This window comes from Neodiprion virginianus, chromosome 7, assembly GCF_021901495.1.
Source record: "Neodiprion virginianus isolate iyNeoVirg1 chromosome 7, iyNeoVirg1.1, whole genome shotgun sequence".
Classification (NCBI taxonomy): Eukaryota; Metazoa; Arthropoda; class Insecta; order Hymenoptera; family Diprionidae; genus Neodiprion; species Neodiprion virginianus.
In genome coordinates, this window is record NC_060883.1 from 4481500 (window position 1) to 4501902 (window position 20403).

At 36.5% G+C, this 20403-nt stretch overlaps 1 protein-coding gene across 1 annotated transcript in view; it reads right to left on the bottom strand.

Annotated features, from left to right (window-relative positions):
- Nucleotides 1–3066: 3066 nt before the first annotated feature.
- Nucleotides 3067–20403, bottom strand: part of LOC124308955 (tyramine receptor 1-like) — a 34320-nt gene continuing 16983 nt past the window's right edge. Inside the window, exons 2-7 of the mRNA XM_046772149.1 lie at nucleotides 11960–12243; nucleotides 11077–11214; nucleotides 8022–8134; nucleotides 6937–7270; nucleotides 5758–6067; nucleotides 3067–4711 (exon numbers count right to left, since the gene is read on the bottom strand). Of these exons, the coding sequence (XP_046628105.1) occupies nucleotides 4536–4711; nucleotides 5758–6067; nucleotides 6937–7270; nucleotides 8022–8134; nucleotides 11077–11214; nucleotides 11960–12136 (1248 nt within the window). The 5' untranslated portion in view covers nucleotides 12137–12243 and the 3' untranslated portion in view covers nucleotides 3067–4535. The remainder of the gene's footprint in view (nucleotides 4712–5757; nucleotides 6068–6936; nucleotides 7271–8021; nucleotides 8135–11076; nucleotides 11215–11959; nucleotides 12244–20403) is intronic.

Here is a 20403-nt window from a genome sequence, read left to right on the forward strand (position 1 = left end):
AAATTATAATTCAAATGTAATATTAGGATTCGATTTTCGTTATCAGTTACTCTACAATTTAACATCCTGAAAAATTTACAGCTGCATATGATTACGAAGGTGAACGATTCAACACCTTCGATCATTCCGAGATCAGATACTTTATTCAGGCTTCACGTCACACGTGAGAAGAACCTATTTAAAGTAAGGCAAGCAGATCGAAAAGGGCGTCATTCATTCTGACTCATCAGAGCGAAAGGCAAAGCGCAATGTTACGCGTGTTCTCGAACAAACATTTTATGCGATGGTATTAATCTAATCTGGACAGTCGAAGTCCGGTTGAAAGAGCGGATAAAATGTTGCGTACACTTGTGCATTGTCACAAATTGACGTCTACAGTTTGTTAATATTCGATGTGCTCTTTGCATTAATTGTACCCTGAAAAGATGCGAGACCGAAATAGTTGCGTTATGAAAAAGCGGACTGATATCTTTAATTCGATATTTGATAAGGTATATCATTTGATCCAAGTACACGTTGGATTCGAATAACGGTTTTTTTCATATTCATCATCAAAATTAGGAACTTTCGAAAGGAACAGGAAGAGCAGTCCCTTTCACACCAAATTTCAAGCCATTGAGAGACGGTAAAATTAATTTCCCCGTACTCTGCATCGTTGACTGTAGATGCAAGATATAACATTGAGTTCTTGGAAAAATCGAAAACATATTTAGGGTAACCTCTTCTGGTTGGTATTAAACTTTGACGAGTCTTGAAACACGTTAGAATTGATTTTCGATGATGCTGAATCGGTGGATTTTTTTCGGAAGGAATTGATTTCACGTAGTCTCAATTCGTTGCAGTCAGTGATTGAAATATTACAGTGAATAGAATATTGTGTGGTGCTGCGCCTAATTAAAGACAACCTGCTTTGATGTAGCGCCTAACTACAGGCAACCAAGCAATAAGTTACAAAAGTACCAAATCAGAGACTACCAAATTTAAACACTAAAACAAGCACCTAATTATGGGCATTCCGATGGAAAATTTGTCAGATTTCATACGAGTGACACAGGCAATCGATATCGCAAGCAAGCATCGTACTCAATCAGTCCCTGTTTACGTGCTACTTTCTAGAGTCATATGTTCCTTGGATACGAAGAGCAGTTTTACGATGAAATTTCTACGATTCGCTTGATTCGGACAAAACTAGCATGTAAGCTACCGATCGCAAGCCTTTTCAGGCAGGCATGCATGGTTCGGATGTTCTCCTGATATCACGGACTTTACGCTGAAATAGAACACACAGCAGATTATATTAAAAAATTTGTTTTTCGTATTTGGTCTGTAAATTTTAATGCGTTGCTTTACAGGGTGTTCGGATTGTGCGCAATCGATTTCTCTCGCAAAATTACGCCGATGTAGTGCATCGAAGCAATTTCTTTCTTTCAATTTTCAGAGCTTGGAAACTTTTACTCCGATTCGGTTAATTCTAATCAAAAGTAGCATGTAAACAAGCGATATCGCACACCCCTTTAAGCAAGCAGGAATGCATGCAGACACGCAGCATTAACATCACAAACAACAAATCAATCAGTCCTCGTTTTTAAGCGACCTCCTCGGTTCAGATGCGCTCCTGATACCACGAACGAACATGAAAGTAGTCGGGTAGATAGAATAAGCATAGGACACACAGATCGATACGCCTAATAGAGAAAAAGAAAAAAGATATGGCATATAATGAAAGAATAAGTTGTTAATATTGTTTAGAAAGAGAAAATTTTTACAAACTATCAAATTCTTTCTTCCCATGCTGAAATGCGTTATTATCAAATTTCAATTCAATTTTTATAATTTATTTTATACTCCGGTCACTGTCCTAAATGCAGAAATTCATATTTTGATGTACATTCACAATTGCGAGTCCAATAAGACGTTGACGACTGGCTTCCTGATTTCTGATTCAGACGGTTCGGCCGATTTATCCTATGAACCACAAAACACAGAGCTAGCTGTACAATCCCGCTAGCAGATTTGATGTAATCGTAAAGCATCGCATTACCCGTAGGGACCATTCCGACCAACGCGTTCTATCTAATATTATAGAACCCGATCCACGAGAGATAATAACCTCCCGAAACCCTCGTTATGGGGGTCTATCACCACGTAATGTTCCGGTACCTAATTTCTCATTGGTACGTAACGAGCATTTCACCAACTTACGTGCAACTGGTGACACGCCTCACGGGGTCACCTTTGATATTAAACTGAACAATTTGCACCAAGCCTTATTCTCGGGAGGAATTTAATCCCAGATTTCATATTCCCATAGAACGTAACCGGGGAAAATTTAATGAATTGCATAAAAATTCCCCCAATACTTGCATGCGTGTGAAAATGTATGAAACGCCAGCAAAAACATAATTACTTTTCGGTTTAAAATCAGTGAATATGACAATTAGACATATCGAATTAATGGTATAAGTTATCATTGGTGATGGCATCGAAGGACTAGGTACTGAATTTTTATCTCTAAAAATGTATTATTGCGGAAAATTTGCGGCAAACAGTTCCACGGAGATGCGACTAGCATTGAAACAGCCGAATTCTACGTTTGGCCCGGACCCACGTTCGTAATTTGATCATCCTTCACGAAGAATGTTTTTCATTTAGAGCCACTTCCTTAATTGGTAAAAATGACGTTCATTAGCGTTTGCCATTAGTGACATAAATTACAGACTGAGCTCCCCGATGGTTTACTTCACCAAGACGAGTTTGTTGCGTTTTTTCCTTTTTTCTTTTTTTCTTTTACTTTTTGTTCTCATTTACTCCGCAATTTCTTTATCCCACGCAACTAATTGATGGAAGATAATAAAGAAGCAATACATACATACAAGCTTTTAGCGAAATAGCCGTATTTTGACATCGAGTGAACTTTGTCTTCTTGTGTAATTTTGATGATAGTATAATAATGTGGTAACGGATTTTTTCCATTCATACGCTACAATCTACGTGATAAAGTTTGTACTTGTTGGCGAACGGGAAAAAGGACCAAGGGGACGGTGATCGGAATGATTAGAATATCAATCAATTTTAACTAGAATCTTCATTTCGATTAAATAGTTTGAGATAATTAACAGCATACAGTTCTGACTAGATAAAAGTTATGGATAGTTTTAACGAAAATTACCTCTACAACGTCAACGATGAGGCTAATTTATCCGACGCTAAAAGTATAATGTTATGGTAATAAGTTATTTTCACGTTATTATAATTATAATAATAGTTGTTATTGTTATTATTACCGTTTTTACACAATTGACATCGCTATTATAACAAGATCACGTCTATATTCGTACAATTTTGCACGTCGATCTGGTATAACGTCAAAAAAAAAAAAATATCGGCGACTCATTAAGTACATGAGTTCTTGGAATTAGAAAAATTATTAATTGTCTTTATGGAATTTTCAATCACCGTAAGAAAACACGAGTGAATTTGAAAATCGTTGAAACTTTTTTATCACTCCTGCATTGGCGTTATTTGTTGATTGTTACAAGCTTACATATATGTTCTATTCAACTACAAGTTGATATACGCTATATAAACTGCGGGGAATAAAACGATTGAAAAAATGGGTGCTATGTAATAAATCGTTCCACAGATCGCGAAAAATCGCTCGTTTCACTTCCCTGCTGCTCGTAAATAAAATTTTTGAATCGTTTAGATACTGCCGTTACAGACCAGGGGCGATACTTTCATAATTATTTTTTCATTTCAGTGTGTGCATTTGGGCTGATTTCGTAGAAACGTTACATGGGGAATTTAATATCTTCTAAATTCTCCTGCATTTATGCAATTCAAGATACATTTTACTGAAATTCGCCTCCATATAGGGAACTAAGAATACATTTCACAGAAATCCGCCTGAATTTATGCAATTCGAAACACGTCGCACTCAAATCCGCCTGAATTTATGCAACTCAGGATACAGCTTAACCAAATCCGCCTGCATTTATGCAATTTAGGATATACGTCACAGTCAAAAATGTCTATTAAACGTACTAAATAGTTTCACAGATCGCGAAAAATCGCACGTTTCACTTCCCTACTGATCGTAAACCAGAGTTTTGAATCCTTTGGATGCCGCCGTTACAGACGAGGGGCGATACTTTTATATTTATTTTTTTCATTTCAGGGTTTGCATGACACTTTTTGCACCGTCACGATGAAAATTAATGTCGTTGACGCCCTTTCGCCACAGAGGGGAACATTTTTCAATATTTCTTACGAACGTTTTATGGATCATCTACGCCCTGCGATTTCTCAACCTGCACGGATGTACGTATACGCGTCGATGGTCCGCTTTTACTTTTCCTTTATCGATGAGAGAGCGCGTGAACGTCAAAGTAATTGATGACAGTACCTACTGTGCGACACCTTCACTATTCCCATCGCGCACAAACCGCACACCCATATATCAGGTCACACTATTAATTTCACCCCAAACCAGATTGACCTGTCCTGCACTTTGTCCGCGTCACGCGTCGTCGACTTTATGTTCTCGAAGCTTCGGTTCTTGCATCGGCCGTTGGCGGTTTTACTCGGCGTTGAACAATCGGTCCGGCTCTTCCTCTGCACAACTTTTGGCAAGTCAAACGCCAGAAAGCCAGTCTGAAGTCGGCCGAGTAAAAGGCGTAGATGAACGGATTTATCGCCGAGTTGATCCACCCTTTAATCAAAGAATTACCGGAAACACCTCAATATATCACATTTTGGAACTTCGCTTCTTATTGAAAATCTAACAGGCTCCAAGTTCGTAATTTTTTGCAGACAGCTTCCAACTGATTAGTATGATAGAGTAATTCGAGGTAAAAGTCTAACGAATCTCTGGAATTTACTCATATTCTTTCCAATCTTCTTTCTGTATTTGAAAATTAACAGAATTAATCAAATTTCTCGCAGATTTTTCATATATATAATATCTGAAGGTTTCTGAGAGTAATTTTTATGTACGATTAATCGATTAATAAATAGTAGCAAAATTTTCTTTACTTCGAAATCGCGTGACTATTAAAGAGGTTTAGAACTTTTTCAAGTATCTTTATTTGAAACGGAACACCGCGAGAAGAAACGATTGATCCTAGTAGGTACATGGCACTGGAGGGCTAAAGCTTTATTGATGTTCTTCGACAGGTTAATCTCCCGGTTGAAGCCCACAGGGATTGACGATGAGCATGGAAAAAATGACGTGCGAACGAACGAAAAAGTGGTAAATCCGGACGTGTATCAGGTATTTCCCTGGATTTCCGGTCAGACATAAATCTGTAGTTCGGATCTGGTTGAAAAAAAAGCGTTCATCGAAAAACAAAACGGCTAACAAGAGTTGGAAAAGATTAATTATAAGGGGGGTAATTACTAGTTTTTTCGAAAATTCCAAATCAGTATAAAACGTGTAGTAAATTTTATCAAAATATTCCAGCAACATTATCAAACAGTTTTTTCAACGACACTTGTTTCACGCAATTTTTCTAGTTACCGTAACAAATGAAATTTTTCTCAGCGTGAAATTACAGAAAATTTGTTTCTTCAGAAATTTTAGGATAATTCAATCTAATTTGATGGAATATAATAATGCAAAACACATTGATCGCGTCCTGATGGATCAATTCTATTACGAAAAGTGTTATTTAGCAGCAATTATTTGGAGAAGCGCAGATTGCAATGAATAAAATCATGAATAAAATGAATGAATGTTTGTAAAACTCGTACACGTACCTAACCATGTAAGCGCCGGCATAAGGGTGTTGGGTGGATTAGTGGGCATGAATGGGGTAGCAAGGTAGAGAATGAAAAATGGAAGCCAGCAAGCGACAAAACCACCCACAACAACCGCCAATGTCCCGGCAGTTTTCGTCTCTCTTGCCACCCTGTTGATGCAGCTCTGCTGATGAGTCCTGAATGTCATCCTTTTCCCGGAGTTCTCAGCTTCCCCTTCGTCGGCTATCTGATCGAAAGGGATGCCTCCACTCTCGAGGGGCGTAGAGCAGCCGGATCGCTTCGATTTCACACTCCGCGAACGCTCTTTCTGCAAGATTACACATTAATTCATCTTAACGTTTAAGACGGAAATGTGATGAAAAGTCAAGCTAACTCGATCCGGCGTAATCCATGCATCCGTGTTTCACTCGGTCCAGCGACTTGAGAGGACGTCGATTCGACGGCAAACGGAATGTATCGAAGAGGAATCAATACCGCTTCGTTCGTTTTATTGGGAGGCAGTCGGGCGTTGGGTATTCAAAAAATTTAGGGATCCGTATTATACGATAATGTTTATTTCTCTTCATTATTATAAGCATGCGGAAAATGCTGAAATTGTAAACAAGAGCTTGAATCAGATACTGACTTTCGATTTCGAATCGTTTTAGAAACTTGACAAATATGGTACTTTGATTCGTTTGTCTTAACTCTGCGACGTATCTTGTCTCATACAATCCCACTAATCGAGACACCAAGTTTTTTTTTAAATCACACTTGTACCGTTTCGAATGTTTCATTATTCAATATTTTCCTGACGTTAACAAAAGTATCGAATCGGTTGCCGAAAAAAAAAAAAAAAAATCTGTATCAGTGAATTCGTTCGGTGATTCTACTAAATTTCTATCACCATCTCAAGGCTGCATATATGAAACTGAACATCGTGACCAAACAATTGTCTTGTCCGTAATTTTTTTTTAATTTTTCATATCTAGAAACACGATCGTGTCTTACGAATATTTATATACTGCTTTTTCTGCATGACAAATGCTCAGTGTGCGACTACCTCGTGATAAAATTGCCAAGTCATCAGACGATTTTTAAATTACCTGTTCGAGCAGAAAAATCTTGAAGTAAAAATTTTATTAAGGCTGTAAATGACGAAAACCAGCGCCATTATTTCGTTACACGAATCCATACCTGATTAGTAGTTCGTCTATTCAACGGTTCCGAGCTGGTAGTTTCGAGGTGTCTGTGACGTCTGGCAATGACGCATGATATCCTAGCGTAAACGTAGAGCATGACTAGCATAGGAAGAAAGAATGAACCCATCGCGGAGAATATAACGTAAGAGGTGTCCATGTTGTATGAGCATATTTTTTTATCTATACTCTGGGAGTTGGGGAAGCATCCAAGCATCGGAAGGCTCGCTATAGCGCCAGCGATTAACCAAACGACGATGATCATCGAGCCGGCGAGACGTTTGCTCCTTCGACGTCTGCTGTAGACCAGCGGTTGTGTCACTGCGAGGTACCTTCAAGATTCAATGTTCGTGATATATATCATTCGATGAAATATATATGTTGCTTGAAAATTCATACCCTTTGATTAATTTCATTACGTTTAGTACTGTCGCGAAATCTTTAGAAATACGACGACAATACCTACTGGAATCGCAAACAAAAGGCTTAGATATGGATTCACAGTTTCAAATCCCTTTGAAACTTTTTAAATCTAGTAGATTTGTTCGATTCTACCCCACAATGAGGCGTTTTATTCGAAAGGTTGTTTTCTGCAAAGTTACTGAAACGGATTGTCTTTTTTTTTCACCAACTAGATTCAATATTTACCATTTGTTGATTATAGTCTAGGTATATCATTACAATATTAGAAGTAGTCTTTTGAAGAAGACTAGCTGTCATGTATTGAAATCGAAACGAATATTTTTAACATACCGGGTCTAAACGAGAAAACAAGGCACTTTGGTGCCTACAGATAGGCAGCCGGGCGTTACAACATCGGTTTTGAGGTAGAAGATTGTAAATCCGGTTGCCTGTTTGTAGGCGCCGAGATGGCTTGTTTCCACGTTTAGGTCCGATATTTAAAACGATTCTAAATCAAGTATCGATGTTTAAGCTTCTGTTTAAAATTCCAGTATTTTCTACTTTCGTATTTGTGAACAGATCTTTGTAAATTCCGAGTATAATCATTTGGTAAGTACTCAATGAATAAAATTAATGAGAAGTACGGTTTCTGGCCAATCAACGTCCTAAGTGATTAATTACCTATCGATCGATATGGCGCACAGGGAAAGAATGCTCGCGGTGCACAGAAGAACGTCTAGAGAGACCCATGAATGGCAGAGGATTTCTCCCAGTTCCCAGTGTCCTCCGTTCAGCTGCAAGCATTGCCAGAAAACACGTAACGGGATAATAATTTCAAGTCTGAGCGGCTTTCGGCCTTTCGTTTGATGCTGCGATTCTCTCACGGAGGAAAATCGTGATTCCACTGTTCTCCCTAAATTCTACTCAGTAACATACCTTTGATCACGCGAATCCACTATACGTATCGGCTTATTTCATGGAAATGTTACACAGGTAATTTATCATCTTCTAGTTACATTTTACCGAAAACCGTCTGCATATCGGAAACCAAGAGTACATGTCAACCACATCCACCTAAATTTATGCAATTCAAAATGCATTTCAACCGAATCCGCCTGCATTTATGCAACTAACAATACATTTCAATCAAATCCGCCTGCATTTATACAATTAACAATACATGACAACCAAATCCGCCTGCATTTATGCAATCCAGAATACATTCTACCGAAATTTGCTAGAAGTTGGATTACATTTTACACATCGATGTTTGTTCAATATTTTACGCTTGGCCTACTCAGTATACAACTTTTATCGAGGTTTGCGTCAAGTTTCTTATTCGCCAACCTCTAACATCGCATATTATAAAAGTAGAAAGATCTTCGCGTTAATTTGAAACACAATGATTCAGTAATTCAGTTGCTCTGTGCATCTCCGTTGAAAAGATCAAGTATCGGTAGATTGCTCGTGATACATTTCTAGTAAGAAAAGAAAAGAAAAGAATTACAGAGGTTGAAAATTGCCGATGAAAGTTAGGCAATAGACGATTAAAATTTAATTTTTGTTTCTCAGTTTCTATAGTTGTTTTTTTTTTTCTTTTTTAACTGCTTAAATTAGAACATCCACTGGCTGTTCGGTCTAGTATCAAACTACTCTAGCACTCAAGAAAGTTTGGAGAAGTGAGAAAAACAAAGACCATAATTGTAAGATAAAACAAAGTTCCGAAGTGGGCAACAAATTTCGATAAATTTCTCAGCGCGTTAACTTCTACCGATTTATTCGCACTCGTTGAAGCATTTCAGGTATTCGTCTTATTTTCTGCTAATATTATTTGCCCCAAAAAAAAAAAAACAAACAAAGTTGAAACTCATTTATCGACGAAATGAACCGCAAGTGTAAATCACGACGCATTTAAAGTTTCAAGTCTAGAGATGAGTTTAATACTGTTTTTGTGGGCAAGACGGTGTTCAGAAAAGTCCGACTTCGGCAATCAAGTTACGTCTGAAGCTGAATCAAGACTGTCTTGAATCTAGAAACGGTCTGTGAATACCGGCCTAAGTGCTAATGATAATTTTATTATACCCTTGGGAAAATTCCACGGAGATGTTTTGTACATACCTCAATAAAATTCAGCAAGGAAATAACGAACACTTTGAAATATTTATTCCATGCTTTTACAGGACAATATATTCTAAATCAAACTGTATTCATTATAACAAACGAATCGTGAATTCAATCGTACTGAATTACGATTAGAAACTATTTCCATCATCGACGAGCTCACTGGCTATAAAATTATGCATTCAATCGCAGCCAATTCGGCGTATAATCGATCTATGCGACGTGTGTAACGCATGCAATTTTGTATCAAATTACAATTTCTGCGTATCCCAAAATTCTACCTTTGAACAGTGATAAACTCGAAACGCAACTGCAGATCAACGTCATCGGATCTAGGCGACGAAATTTGTAGATTGCAAAATTTCTAAGCGTTGAACTTAGGTTGTACGGTAAGTTTTTTTGAACAAACGACTTTGGGATTCGGTTATGGAATTTTTACTCCAAAGAATAAAAAAAAAAAAAAAAACAAAACGATGAAATACAAAATTCCTAAATCGGATTCGAGGGCTTTACTTTTTAGGCTCGTCGCTCATTTTGAGTAAGTTAACGACGCGTCCGTGAGTTCTGTAGCCAAAAAATTTCTCGTATACGGTTTAACAGCGCACCTATACACGGAACTTTGTATTCCACTCGAATACAACGCTCATATACCCGTCCAGAGAGGTCAGCATAATTGATGGGGTGGTTTAAAAAAAAAAAAAACACTGAACCGGGAACGGGGATCCCTGTAGCCCTCTTAAGGGATCCGAGTTCGTTGTAAAAACTGGCGGTACTTTATTTTATTTATTTATTTATTTTTTTCTATTCTAATTCTATGGAGTGCGAGAGAACTGAAAGTCGAACGCTTGCAAATCCCTTATATATACATATAAGTAGGGTAAAAGGTTTCTCGTCACCTTTGAAAATTGAATTGATTGAAAATTCAACCAATTTCGGCGAGTACGTAACAGAGAATTTTTTCCTCATTTACAATAATACTTGATTGTAAAAAATGCAGTGCGTATTGATAAAATTTGTAAAAGGTAAACCTTCGGATTGCAACTAAAAACAAAAAGAGATATATTTATATATGGCTATCTTGTTTTTCTTTCTTTTTTTTTCACGAAGATAGTAATAAGACTTGTTTATTTTTTTTTTTTGGTAATATTGGTAACGGTAGACGACGTAATTGATTTTGTAAATTATTCAAATTAATGTAAAATTTCAATTAAGAAGATACGAATTCGTAATATCGGAATCCGTCGAGAAGAAAAGGAGCGAGGAAAGTTGGTTGAAAATTGATTGTCATTTAGTTAAAGGTGTATAAATTATTTTCTATATACACAGGGTTTGAAGTTACTGAAAATTCCGGTAAACCTTGTATAACTTTTAAGCGATACAACCGACCTGCAAGAACTCAATTCCATCCCGGCGTAGGGATTACAAGTTTTAATTGTGACAAAGTCTTTCAAGTTATAATCCGTTCATTATTCGTAACGAAACGATAATTTGATCATCGGATAACCAGTCGATCAGATTAAAAAATTTTACAGACCAAAAGGTCATTCGGCTTGCGCACTTTGGTACGTATGTACATATTAACAAATAATTATGGGTACAAATAATTATTACATACCTGCAACAAGACGGCCGGTGGCATAACTGCTAATCCAACTAAGAGATCGGCCGCTGCTAAGCTGGATACAAAACAATTTGTAACCGACCTGAGACGTCTCGTCGTAATTACGGCAGCAATAACCAGAGTGTTTCCCACCTTGTAAAAGTGAAAAATTAAATAAACATAAGCTAAGAGAAATTTTTAGTTCCTGTTACCGCGCGGTCCTTAACTATTTTCATTTTTTACCACAATCGACAAAATGTTTTTTTTTTTTGTTTTCTTTTTTATCACGAGGCCCAAATTTCAAATCAAACCCTCGGTAGACGTTTCAAATTTATGCAATATATACGTTTTGGCTATTTTCGAATAATATTCTAAAAGATTTTAAATTCTTGTGTCAAACGGTGAGAAATGAACTTCCGAAAACTTTGATCGGTTCCGATTACACTCCAATTATCTTCACGCAATTCGCAACACTTTCAGATTCCCGATGACAAATATTTTCGGCAAAGTTTTCTGGTACTAGAGCAGAGTTCGACGATATAAAGGAACTTTATCGACGTCTCGAGAGATTTATTTCACAAAATACCTCTTGCAAAACCCATCCAGCAAAGTTTCCCAAATATTTTCATCCAAGTTGTCGGTCTCGTAAATTGATTCTGGCAAAATAATTAAAAGACCAAAAAAAAAAAAAAAAAACTCGAACAGCCCCAAAAAACTTTTCAGTCAAATCAATCAAAAATCTCTGGTAGTGTTGAAATTGCGCGATTAATCAGAACAAAATCATAGATAATCGACAAGTTCTTAAACGAATTTTCCAGACGCAGTGTCAATAAAAAAATTAGTCAATGGCTCGTTGGTTTAACAGTATTTTCCACCTAAATTCAATCACGTAGCTTACAATTGTGACAAATATGAGCACGGAGAATACAGCGGCCTGCAGCAAATCCGTCCAAAGAGGCGTGTATTCGTTCGTGAGATTTTTCCCGCTAGTTGGAACGAAATTATTATTCGTACTGTAGGTTGCAGTTGTCCAGATGGAACCGGATGTGGCCGCCGTTGCTGCCGGGCTTGCCATTTTAAATCTCAACTGTAGGTCGCGTCACGTTTCTGGAGCCCGTAATTTTATCGGGCGGCGTTGAATTTCCTGCGATTGCAGGAACTCGTTCAGGGTTCCTTCATTATCTGGAATGACGAAAAGAGCGCTCGTTATTACTCGAAAATTCTTGTGATAAAATTCACCTCCAAAATATCTGCAAAAAAAAAAAAAAAAAGAAAAAAAAAAGGAAATCAAGCGAAACTTTTTGTAAGGATGTTCAGTTTTAAATGAGGGCTGATTTTGAGTTGCATTCTACGTATGATGATTTCTTTTTAAATTATACGAAGTTTTTTTGCTTGTTTTTCTTTACGCTAATTACCGATATAAGAAGAAAGAAGAAACAAGAAGAAGAAGAAGACGAATAAGAGGATCACGAATCACTAAAAGATTAGCATTGGAAAAATTTGTTTAAATTATACTGGAACATTTTTTTTTATGTTTAGTAAACCGATAAACGTGCATTCACAGTAATCACACATCACGTCGCAGAGTAAAACAGAAAAAAAGCATATTTACCGAAAAAACTTGACTTGACAGGAAAATTTCTGTTTAAAGGCTGTCTTTTTTTCCTTCTTTTTTAATCGATACAGACGACTTTTACGTGGATTCGAACGGTTCGAAATATCGACACGAATATGATCCACTGCAGTTTCGAAAAGACTGAATGAAAAATTATCCTTAATGGTTACGTGCAAGATTATAAGACAGCGGTTTTCAGAAGAAGAGAGAAAATTGCGAGACTTAAACTTCGCCGGAAGTTTATGCGCTGCGGTAAAACTTCACCGCGATAAAGAAAAATCCTCAAATTGAAAGTCGCATTATACGATACTGGCAGTCTGTGAATAATTTTAACTGCTTCTTCAGGCAAAATTATTGGACTTTTTTCTAGAGGTCATCGAGACATTGAAAAGTTTTCAACATAATTTTCCTGTGTCTTTAAGAGTCAAGTGTGTCATACCGTTTAGACTTGGCTTATCGTTAGAAATATCGTTTTTCTGTCTCCCAAAACTATTGATCTGGTTGTAACGAAATGTAGCCTAAAACCTGGCCAGACGTTGTAGCTATTCACAGAAAGAAAAATAATCAAAATCTGTTCGGCAGTTTTGGAGTTATAAGCGAACGTACGAAAAAACGTCAAGTTTCACGTATAGGGAATTCCGTGCCAAATCGACCAGGACCTGGCCCTCGACCTCTCGGATTTTGTCTATAATTTTTCATATTGTCGTTCCGATACTAAAAAGCAATAAAGTTTTTCTTCACTCGTTTTTCAATAAATTTGTTTCATTCATGATATTTGTAAAATTAGAAAATTTGAAAAAATTATCATACAATTTTTGTCAGATGAAGAAATTTTTAATCGTAGACCCAGACTCGGTTGGCTTTTGAGTCTAATCTTATTTGAGATCTTGAAACAAAAATTTCCAAAATTAGATGCTAAAAGTTTTTTATTCAAATTTACAAAAGGGTCAAACCCTGGTCTATTCTACGTGGAATGCCCTATAGGTAGAGATGCGGTTCGACCCGTCATGGGAATTGCATGATTTTTAATACCCGTTCGATACCTCGGGCAGAAAAAATATCGTCCACCATCACAGCAGTTCAACTCCTGCAGAAATTTAATCTTCATTCAGGAAGAATGAACCCTTAACTCTGATGCTGACTGTTTTTAAATGTCCAATTCGTGCAGGGCAACGACCCAGTCGTTGACTCTAAATCAAGCGTGCAAACAGGAAAATTGTACAAATTCTGAGCAGGAATATAATCCGGAAAATTCGATCGAGGAAAAATGTTGGTTTTTCTATCTGTCGAACAGCTTTGTTTCCGTGAAACTGGAAAATACGCGAATAGAATTGTAATGCGAAAATTTTTGTCCCGATTCTTAGATCGACATCCAGGGTAACTTGGATACGTTGCTTTGTATTTTTGCCTTGCTCGGCACACTCCCAGGAGAATTTTACACCCGTCACGCGGCTTACGACGATATGACACGGGAATCCAGAGGGAATATCAACACGAAAGTACAACACCGACAGCGTCACCGTACATCATGTATCTATATATATATATATTTCTAATGTACATCAGGTGTACACAGAAGGTATCTCGATCAGATTTACGGAATATCGTGACAAACGTTACTGTCGAAGAAGTTCAAAGCTCCTCTTTCTGCCATCGAAATGGAGGAAAGAAAATATAAGCTGCAATAACGGATAAAACCAGTTTGAACATCGACGTTTTTTCCCCGCAATGTAAATTCAACCCTGGCAGTTTTTTGAGTCTACATCATTGCCGGGAGAAATTTCTATAACCGGGGTTATTAAACGGAAAATTTTGTTCTTGGTACAAAGTGGAAACTAGATTTGTATCTGAATAGGTAGACAATCCCATTTCTCAAATGATCCGACGATCGATGAAGTAAAACAGAGTCAGAATATCAACCAACGTCGAAAATTCTAGAAAAAGGTTTGTGTCTTGGCTAAGTGTCGGTAAGAACTCGGTTTAGGAATCTGTATCCAAAACCGGGTTTGTACGTACCTACTTAAATTAGCTGTAACGGCAGAAAATATAGAATTCGTTAGTATTCTTTTTTATCGCGGTTGGCGTAGCGATAAATTAATGTTAAACCCTCGTTGAACTAAAATAACATGTAGTCGAATAAACAAACAAATTCAAGTACATCGGTGATAGTTGTGCCGTATCTAAATTCACAAGCTTTCTTACTTGACTTCACATCGTCAGCGTTGGTTTCTAGAAAATCGGCTACAGCTGTAGCGTCGTATAATTTCTGCTGCAGGAAGCCCCTTTACCGACCGAGCTAATAACGCTCGATTCAAGAACAAGATGTGCCGATATGTTCGAGTGATATTCGCGGGTTCCGAGAGGCCGTTAACCGGCTCTCGAAGTTCGTTGACAACATTCGGCTTCGTAGCCTGGATCCTGCAGGACCTGGGATATGCGACGAGGAATGGCAAATTCACCGATGGGTCAATACCGGATGACTCTCGTACAGTTTCAGCGCCCGAGGCAACGCCGGGCGAAATTGAGTCTTCATTTTCGCTGACTGCTTCGACTCATCTCTTTTGCAGGGATTTGGCAATACTGGCAAAGTAGCTTCGACACATTTTTGAGTGGGTGTTGACTTTTCTTTTCTTTTTTCTTTCCGTTTCCCCCCCCCCCCCCCCCCCCTCTTTCTTCTTTCGTTTCGTTATTCTTTCTACACGGCTTAGGAATCGAAGAGAATCCGATAGTCGATACTTCTATGTACTTTTTTATATCTGCGATACACTCACTCCGCAACTTTTTATTCTTGTGCATTATACGTGACGTTTCCAACTCATAAACCTTTATATGTATATATGTATATAAGTGATACGAGATTTGAGTCAACTTTCTATACAATAAGAATACATACTTTTTTTTCGCATTTCCACCCCGAAGAGTTTATTCCATGATATAGATAATTCATTGCCGATCATCGGTGAACATTTGTATCGATTTTAAACATCTGATCGGTATTGTTTCAACTTAATTTAACTCAGCGTATCTAGTAGAGTGAATGAAAGATTGACGAACACGTAGCGAGCTTTTACTACCTTTCAATCTTACAAGTCGATTGGTTATGGCCAAAATTCGATACTTCAAATCAATTATCTTAAAAAAACAAAAAACTTAGACAACGCTTAAAAATTTGTTGAAAATTTGATAGAAGTAGTAAATTTAAAAAAAAAAATTTCATGCCATTTGTGAACAAAGTATCAATATCTACATTTCTTTACAATCCAAATATATTCTATTATCATTTTTCAGGACAGATCTTCGTAGTTTACAATTACAAAACCAGCTTGATAAATACTCAATGTCCGTTTATCTGGTAACAAAATTGACAAAAAGTTATCGATTCCGGATTCAAATTAATTGTCGAATAAAAATCACACAAAAAAAACGGTTTCAAATTCGAATCCATTAAATATTTCAAAACAGATTCAAAATCTCCTGCACAAGTTCCCGGGTATCGGGTGATAATTTTACCGGCATTGATAATGATCGGAAAAAATTCTGCGAAGTTTTCAAGCGTTTGGTTGAGCATGTGTGAACAGACTTGTACGCAGATACGCGGTACGAGCTTTCTATACGTGTATATATATTATATACATATCATCGACACTGGTACCGATAATAATAATCATATGTGTAGATGCAGAGCATATTCATTTGAATGGAGCTTTATTCAACATATTCATCCCCGCAACTGAGGGGCTGCATTCGACTGATTACAGATGCATCACGTGCATACGAATCATGCTCTGCATTCGTGTAACGATTATTCGCTTCTCGCTTCAAGAGTTCGTCACGGATTGTCCAGGATTTTTCTTTTTGAGTTTATATTTGAATAAATAAATTTTGATTCTATATAACTGCGCGAAGGGACGAAGGTAAACTTTATAAGTAACGTATGGAGATTATTGTTATATTATTCGATTAATAGAATCAAAATTTATTTATTTAAATTTTAAAGTCGAAAAAAAAAACGACAACATTTTTTTCTGTTCACCTGTGGTTGATTATTATTTTTAATGTAAAGTGATTTAAATGCGAAACTGAAAATTGTTTCATTGTTATTTAGAATAAATGTCTGAGGAAATAGAATATTTTACTTAAAATCCAAAATACCGTTCTGGTTTCTACGAACGTTGTGACACTTTTTTCTGAAAAATCTCTCCTCAAAATTGTTGAAAAATACTTAGCAACAGAAAATTCATTTGAACAAAGAACATTCGGTCGTTGATAACTTTGAAAATATTACTTTATCGTTTGCCAAAGTGAGTTAATTTAATCCAATAAAACCGAAACTGACGTGTTACGTTTTTTCCAACAAAAGAAAATAACCGTTTAATCTAATTTCACTCTGAAATTTTCTTATTAATCGGAAATTATTCAAAATACAAAATTCGTGTATCGAAATTAATTTTTATTCTAAACTAGATTAAATTCCCAACATTTGATAAAACATTTCCTTCGTTACTTTCAGTTTTTTCAATCGAAATTTTCACTTCAAATCGTTCGTCCAATAATTCGCCGCTCTTATTTAAACCCCCTACGAAGTCATTGACTTTTCAATTTCACACCGATACATGAGGAAATAATAAACAAGCTCTCGTAGCTGTTCGCTAACTGTAATTAGCCGTCTCGTGTATCCATTTCACTGATGAAATTGCACTTTCATTGCACGGATAGAAAGAAAGAGAAAAAAGAAAAATTAAGCAAAACAAGAAAAAAAAAAAACGGTTCAGGTTGCTATATTTTTCGCTCGCGAATTATCGGGGATGCTGAAATTCTCTTGCCTTTGCTATTCACGGATTATAATTATTATGCCACTGAAGCATGTCGTTGAAATATGTATATATATATATTTTTTTTTTATTACATATATATGCGCGAGTTTCAGGTATTTCATTAAATTAATTTCTTGCGTACCTCGCGCTTGTACTTGTATTATATATATATATACATGTACGTATAAAACGCACTGGCTAAAAAGATGTGCTAATTTTAACGGATTTCGTTGTACCTTCGTTGCGAAATTTATGGTAATTTAAAAACACACGCGTTTACGAATAAAGTGGGTTAAAAACAAATTTTCACTTATTATTCAACATCTTGTTTACTGTAATAATACAACATGTTTCTTAATTTATTTCAATATTTTCGTAGCGAATTAATTTAATGGGTATTTATTAAACAAATCAAATTTTGATAAGTTGCGTGTGGATTGAAAATACTATAAGTTTACGTTATTTTTTTTTTTATAACTTTGAGAACGAACGGATTCTTATAATTAGATAAAAAAAAATGTCAACTATTTTTTCCATTTTTATTTCGCATAACATTACCGCATTTCAATTTTTGCACCGCTATGCGGTCTTGTGTGATATAATACATATAATGACTTTCGATATTTTCGTTGAAAATGAAGGCGTCTAAATATTCGTTCTACACGAAGAAGATTCGGTTTAACTTGTCGATTGATTTCAGTGATAATTTCTTTAAACAGTGTAGATATTTCAGAATTACATGTTCTCCGTTCAGACATTGAATCCGATACAAAAAATCCTTGAAAAATTGAGCGATCAAATATTCTTTCATCCACGTATCCGCGCACGATTGTAAAATCGAGATCGATGGCGGAGAAGAGCTTGCAGAAAGGACTGGCGTAAATTTCGAGCTTTTCTATTACGAAAAGGACTTTGTACTCCGCAGAGAAGGGGCTTAGATTCGAATTTAATACCCGCGTCCGTCCGCGACACGTTTCACCCTGAGCGTGTATAAATCAGGGTGCCACATGCCGAAAATGAAGAAAGAAATAAGGAAACGAAGAGACAAAGACGGAGAAAAAAAAAAAGAGGGAGGAAGGAGAAAATATTGCATATCGTTCGCCGGGATATACGTGAAGAGGACGGTAAAAAATTTTTCGCCGCAATGATATCCAGTCGGAATAATCCTCTGGGGGATGACACGCCTGTCTACCTCGTTGTCTGCTGCTACCATTCCCTTTAGATGCATCAAGGGGGACGAGGGTGATTGTAATGCTGCTCTACATAGTCGTGCGGTGAAAAGAGTGTAACTCGGAGCTGCGAGTAATCCGAGGATTGTGCGATGCAATCCTGTTCTGTACGTGTAGGCTGAGAAGAATTTCATTTGCGATAGTAACGAGAAAAATTGGGTGAAAAAAAAAACTGTTTGAATATTGTTGGAGTTACGAAAAACTAGGCACGCGTAAACATTTTGCGCTATCGTCGATCATTTTTTGGTCATTGCAACGCAAAATCAGTTTGCGAAGTTTACTCTACTTTTTTAGCTAAACAAGGCTTTAACGTCAATTTATTATTGCACGAGCGTTAAATTTTCGCAACGGTTGCGAGAAAATATAGCAACAGCAATCGTAATGAGAAAGAATAGTAACGGATACTAGATTTTCCGGTAACAGGTAGATAACTAATTTTCATTTTCTACCTAGAACAATATTTTGTCGATCTTGGTAAAAAATGATAATAGTCAAGGACTGAGCGGTAACCGGAAATAAAAATTGTACATGGCTAGATTTTGACGTTGGAGTTTTTATTTTCGGAAAAAAAACACATAAAAGTTTCGTTCTTTTGTCGCTTTCGCTAGCACCGAAAATTCTGTGGAATTGATGCCGTTGGCAGAGAATCCGAGGATCATAGGTTGAGGGGTTGAAAATTCCGAATTTGAAAAGTTTCGAAAGCGGGTAATTACGAATTTTTTGGAGGCTAAAGTTAGGGTAAAAAAAATTCTACTCTCACGAAACATCAACGTTTCGAGTGTTCTGAATCCCGAAGCTCAAAGTTCCGAAAGGGCAAAAATGAGAAAATTTCAACATCTGAAACATGGAAATTCTGAATGATCGAAGATTTTCAGCTCTGTGGATTTCTGGTTCGGTGAAACGTCGCCACTTTGAGCTTTCTTTGTTTTCGATTTTCGATATTTTTACGTTCGGAATCATGGTTATTCTGATTTTTTACTTCGCTCTATCGTAACTTGATTTTTCGAAGCCCAAGAGGAAATTATCCGAGTTGTAATTTTGAAATTTCAAAAGTCACTGTAACGAGCCATAAACGTTTAAAACACCGAATCTCAAGTGCAAAACAGTTTTTATCAACGAAGACACTGCAGAAATTTGATTTCACTGAAAAAATTCATGCAGTTTATACGATTTGATAAGCGAAAAATACATCTCGTTTGACTCATGAATTTATTTCTGTACTACAAATCGTTTGAAAATCAGACAGATTTTTCCCTCAGCTTGTCGGATGAGAAAAACGAAAATCCGGTACGCATAAAAGCGTCATAATTCAGGGACGATAAAGTCGCGATGAATCAGCAAGAAGCGAATGCAAATTATTGCTATCTAACACCTAAAACTCACAGACGATTTGCGAAAAATTCAATTACGAAATCAGCAAAAAAAAAAAAAAAAACGACGGATGCGTTCTTAATAATTTACAGATGTTAAACTTGTGATTGAAAAAAAAAAACAATTTTGACGAATAAAATCAGCTATTTCTCGCTAGAATGAAACAAGGAATATACATTTTTCGGTAAAAAAAAAAAAAAAAAAAAAATGGTAGAATAATATGAATTTTCAAATTTTTTCAACGTAACGAGAATGTTTCAAGTTAAATTTCAGGTTCCAAAATTTTGTACCGGTATCGTGAAGAGACATTTTT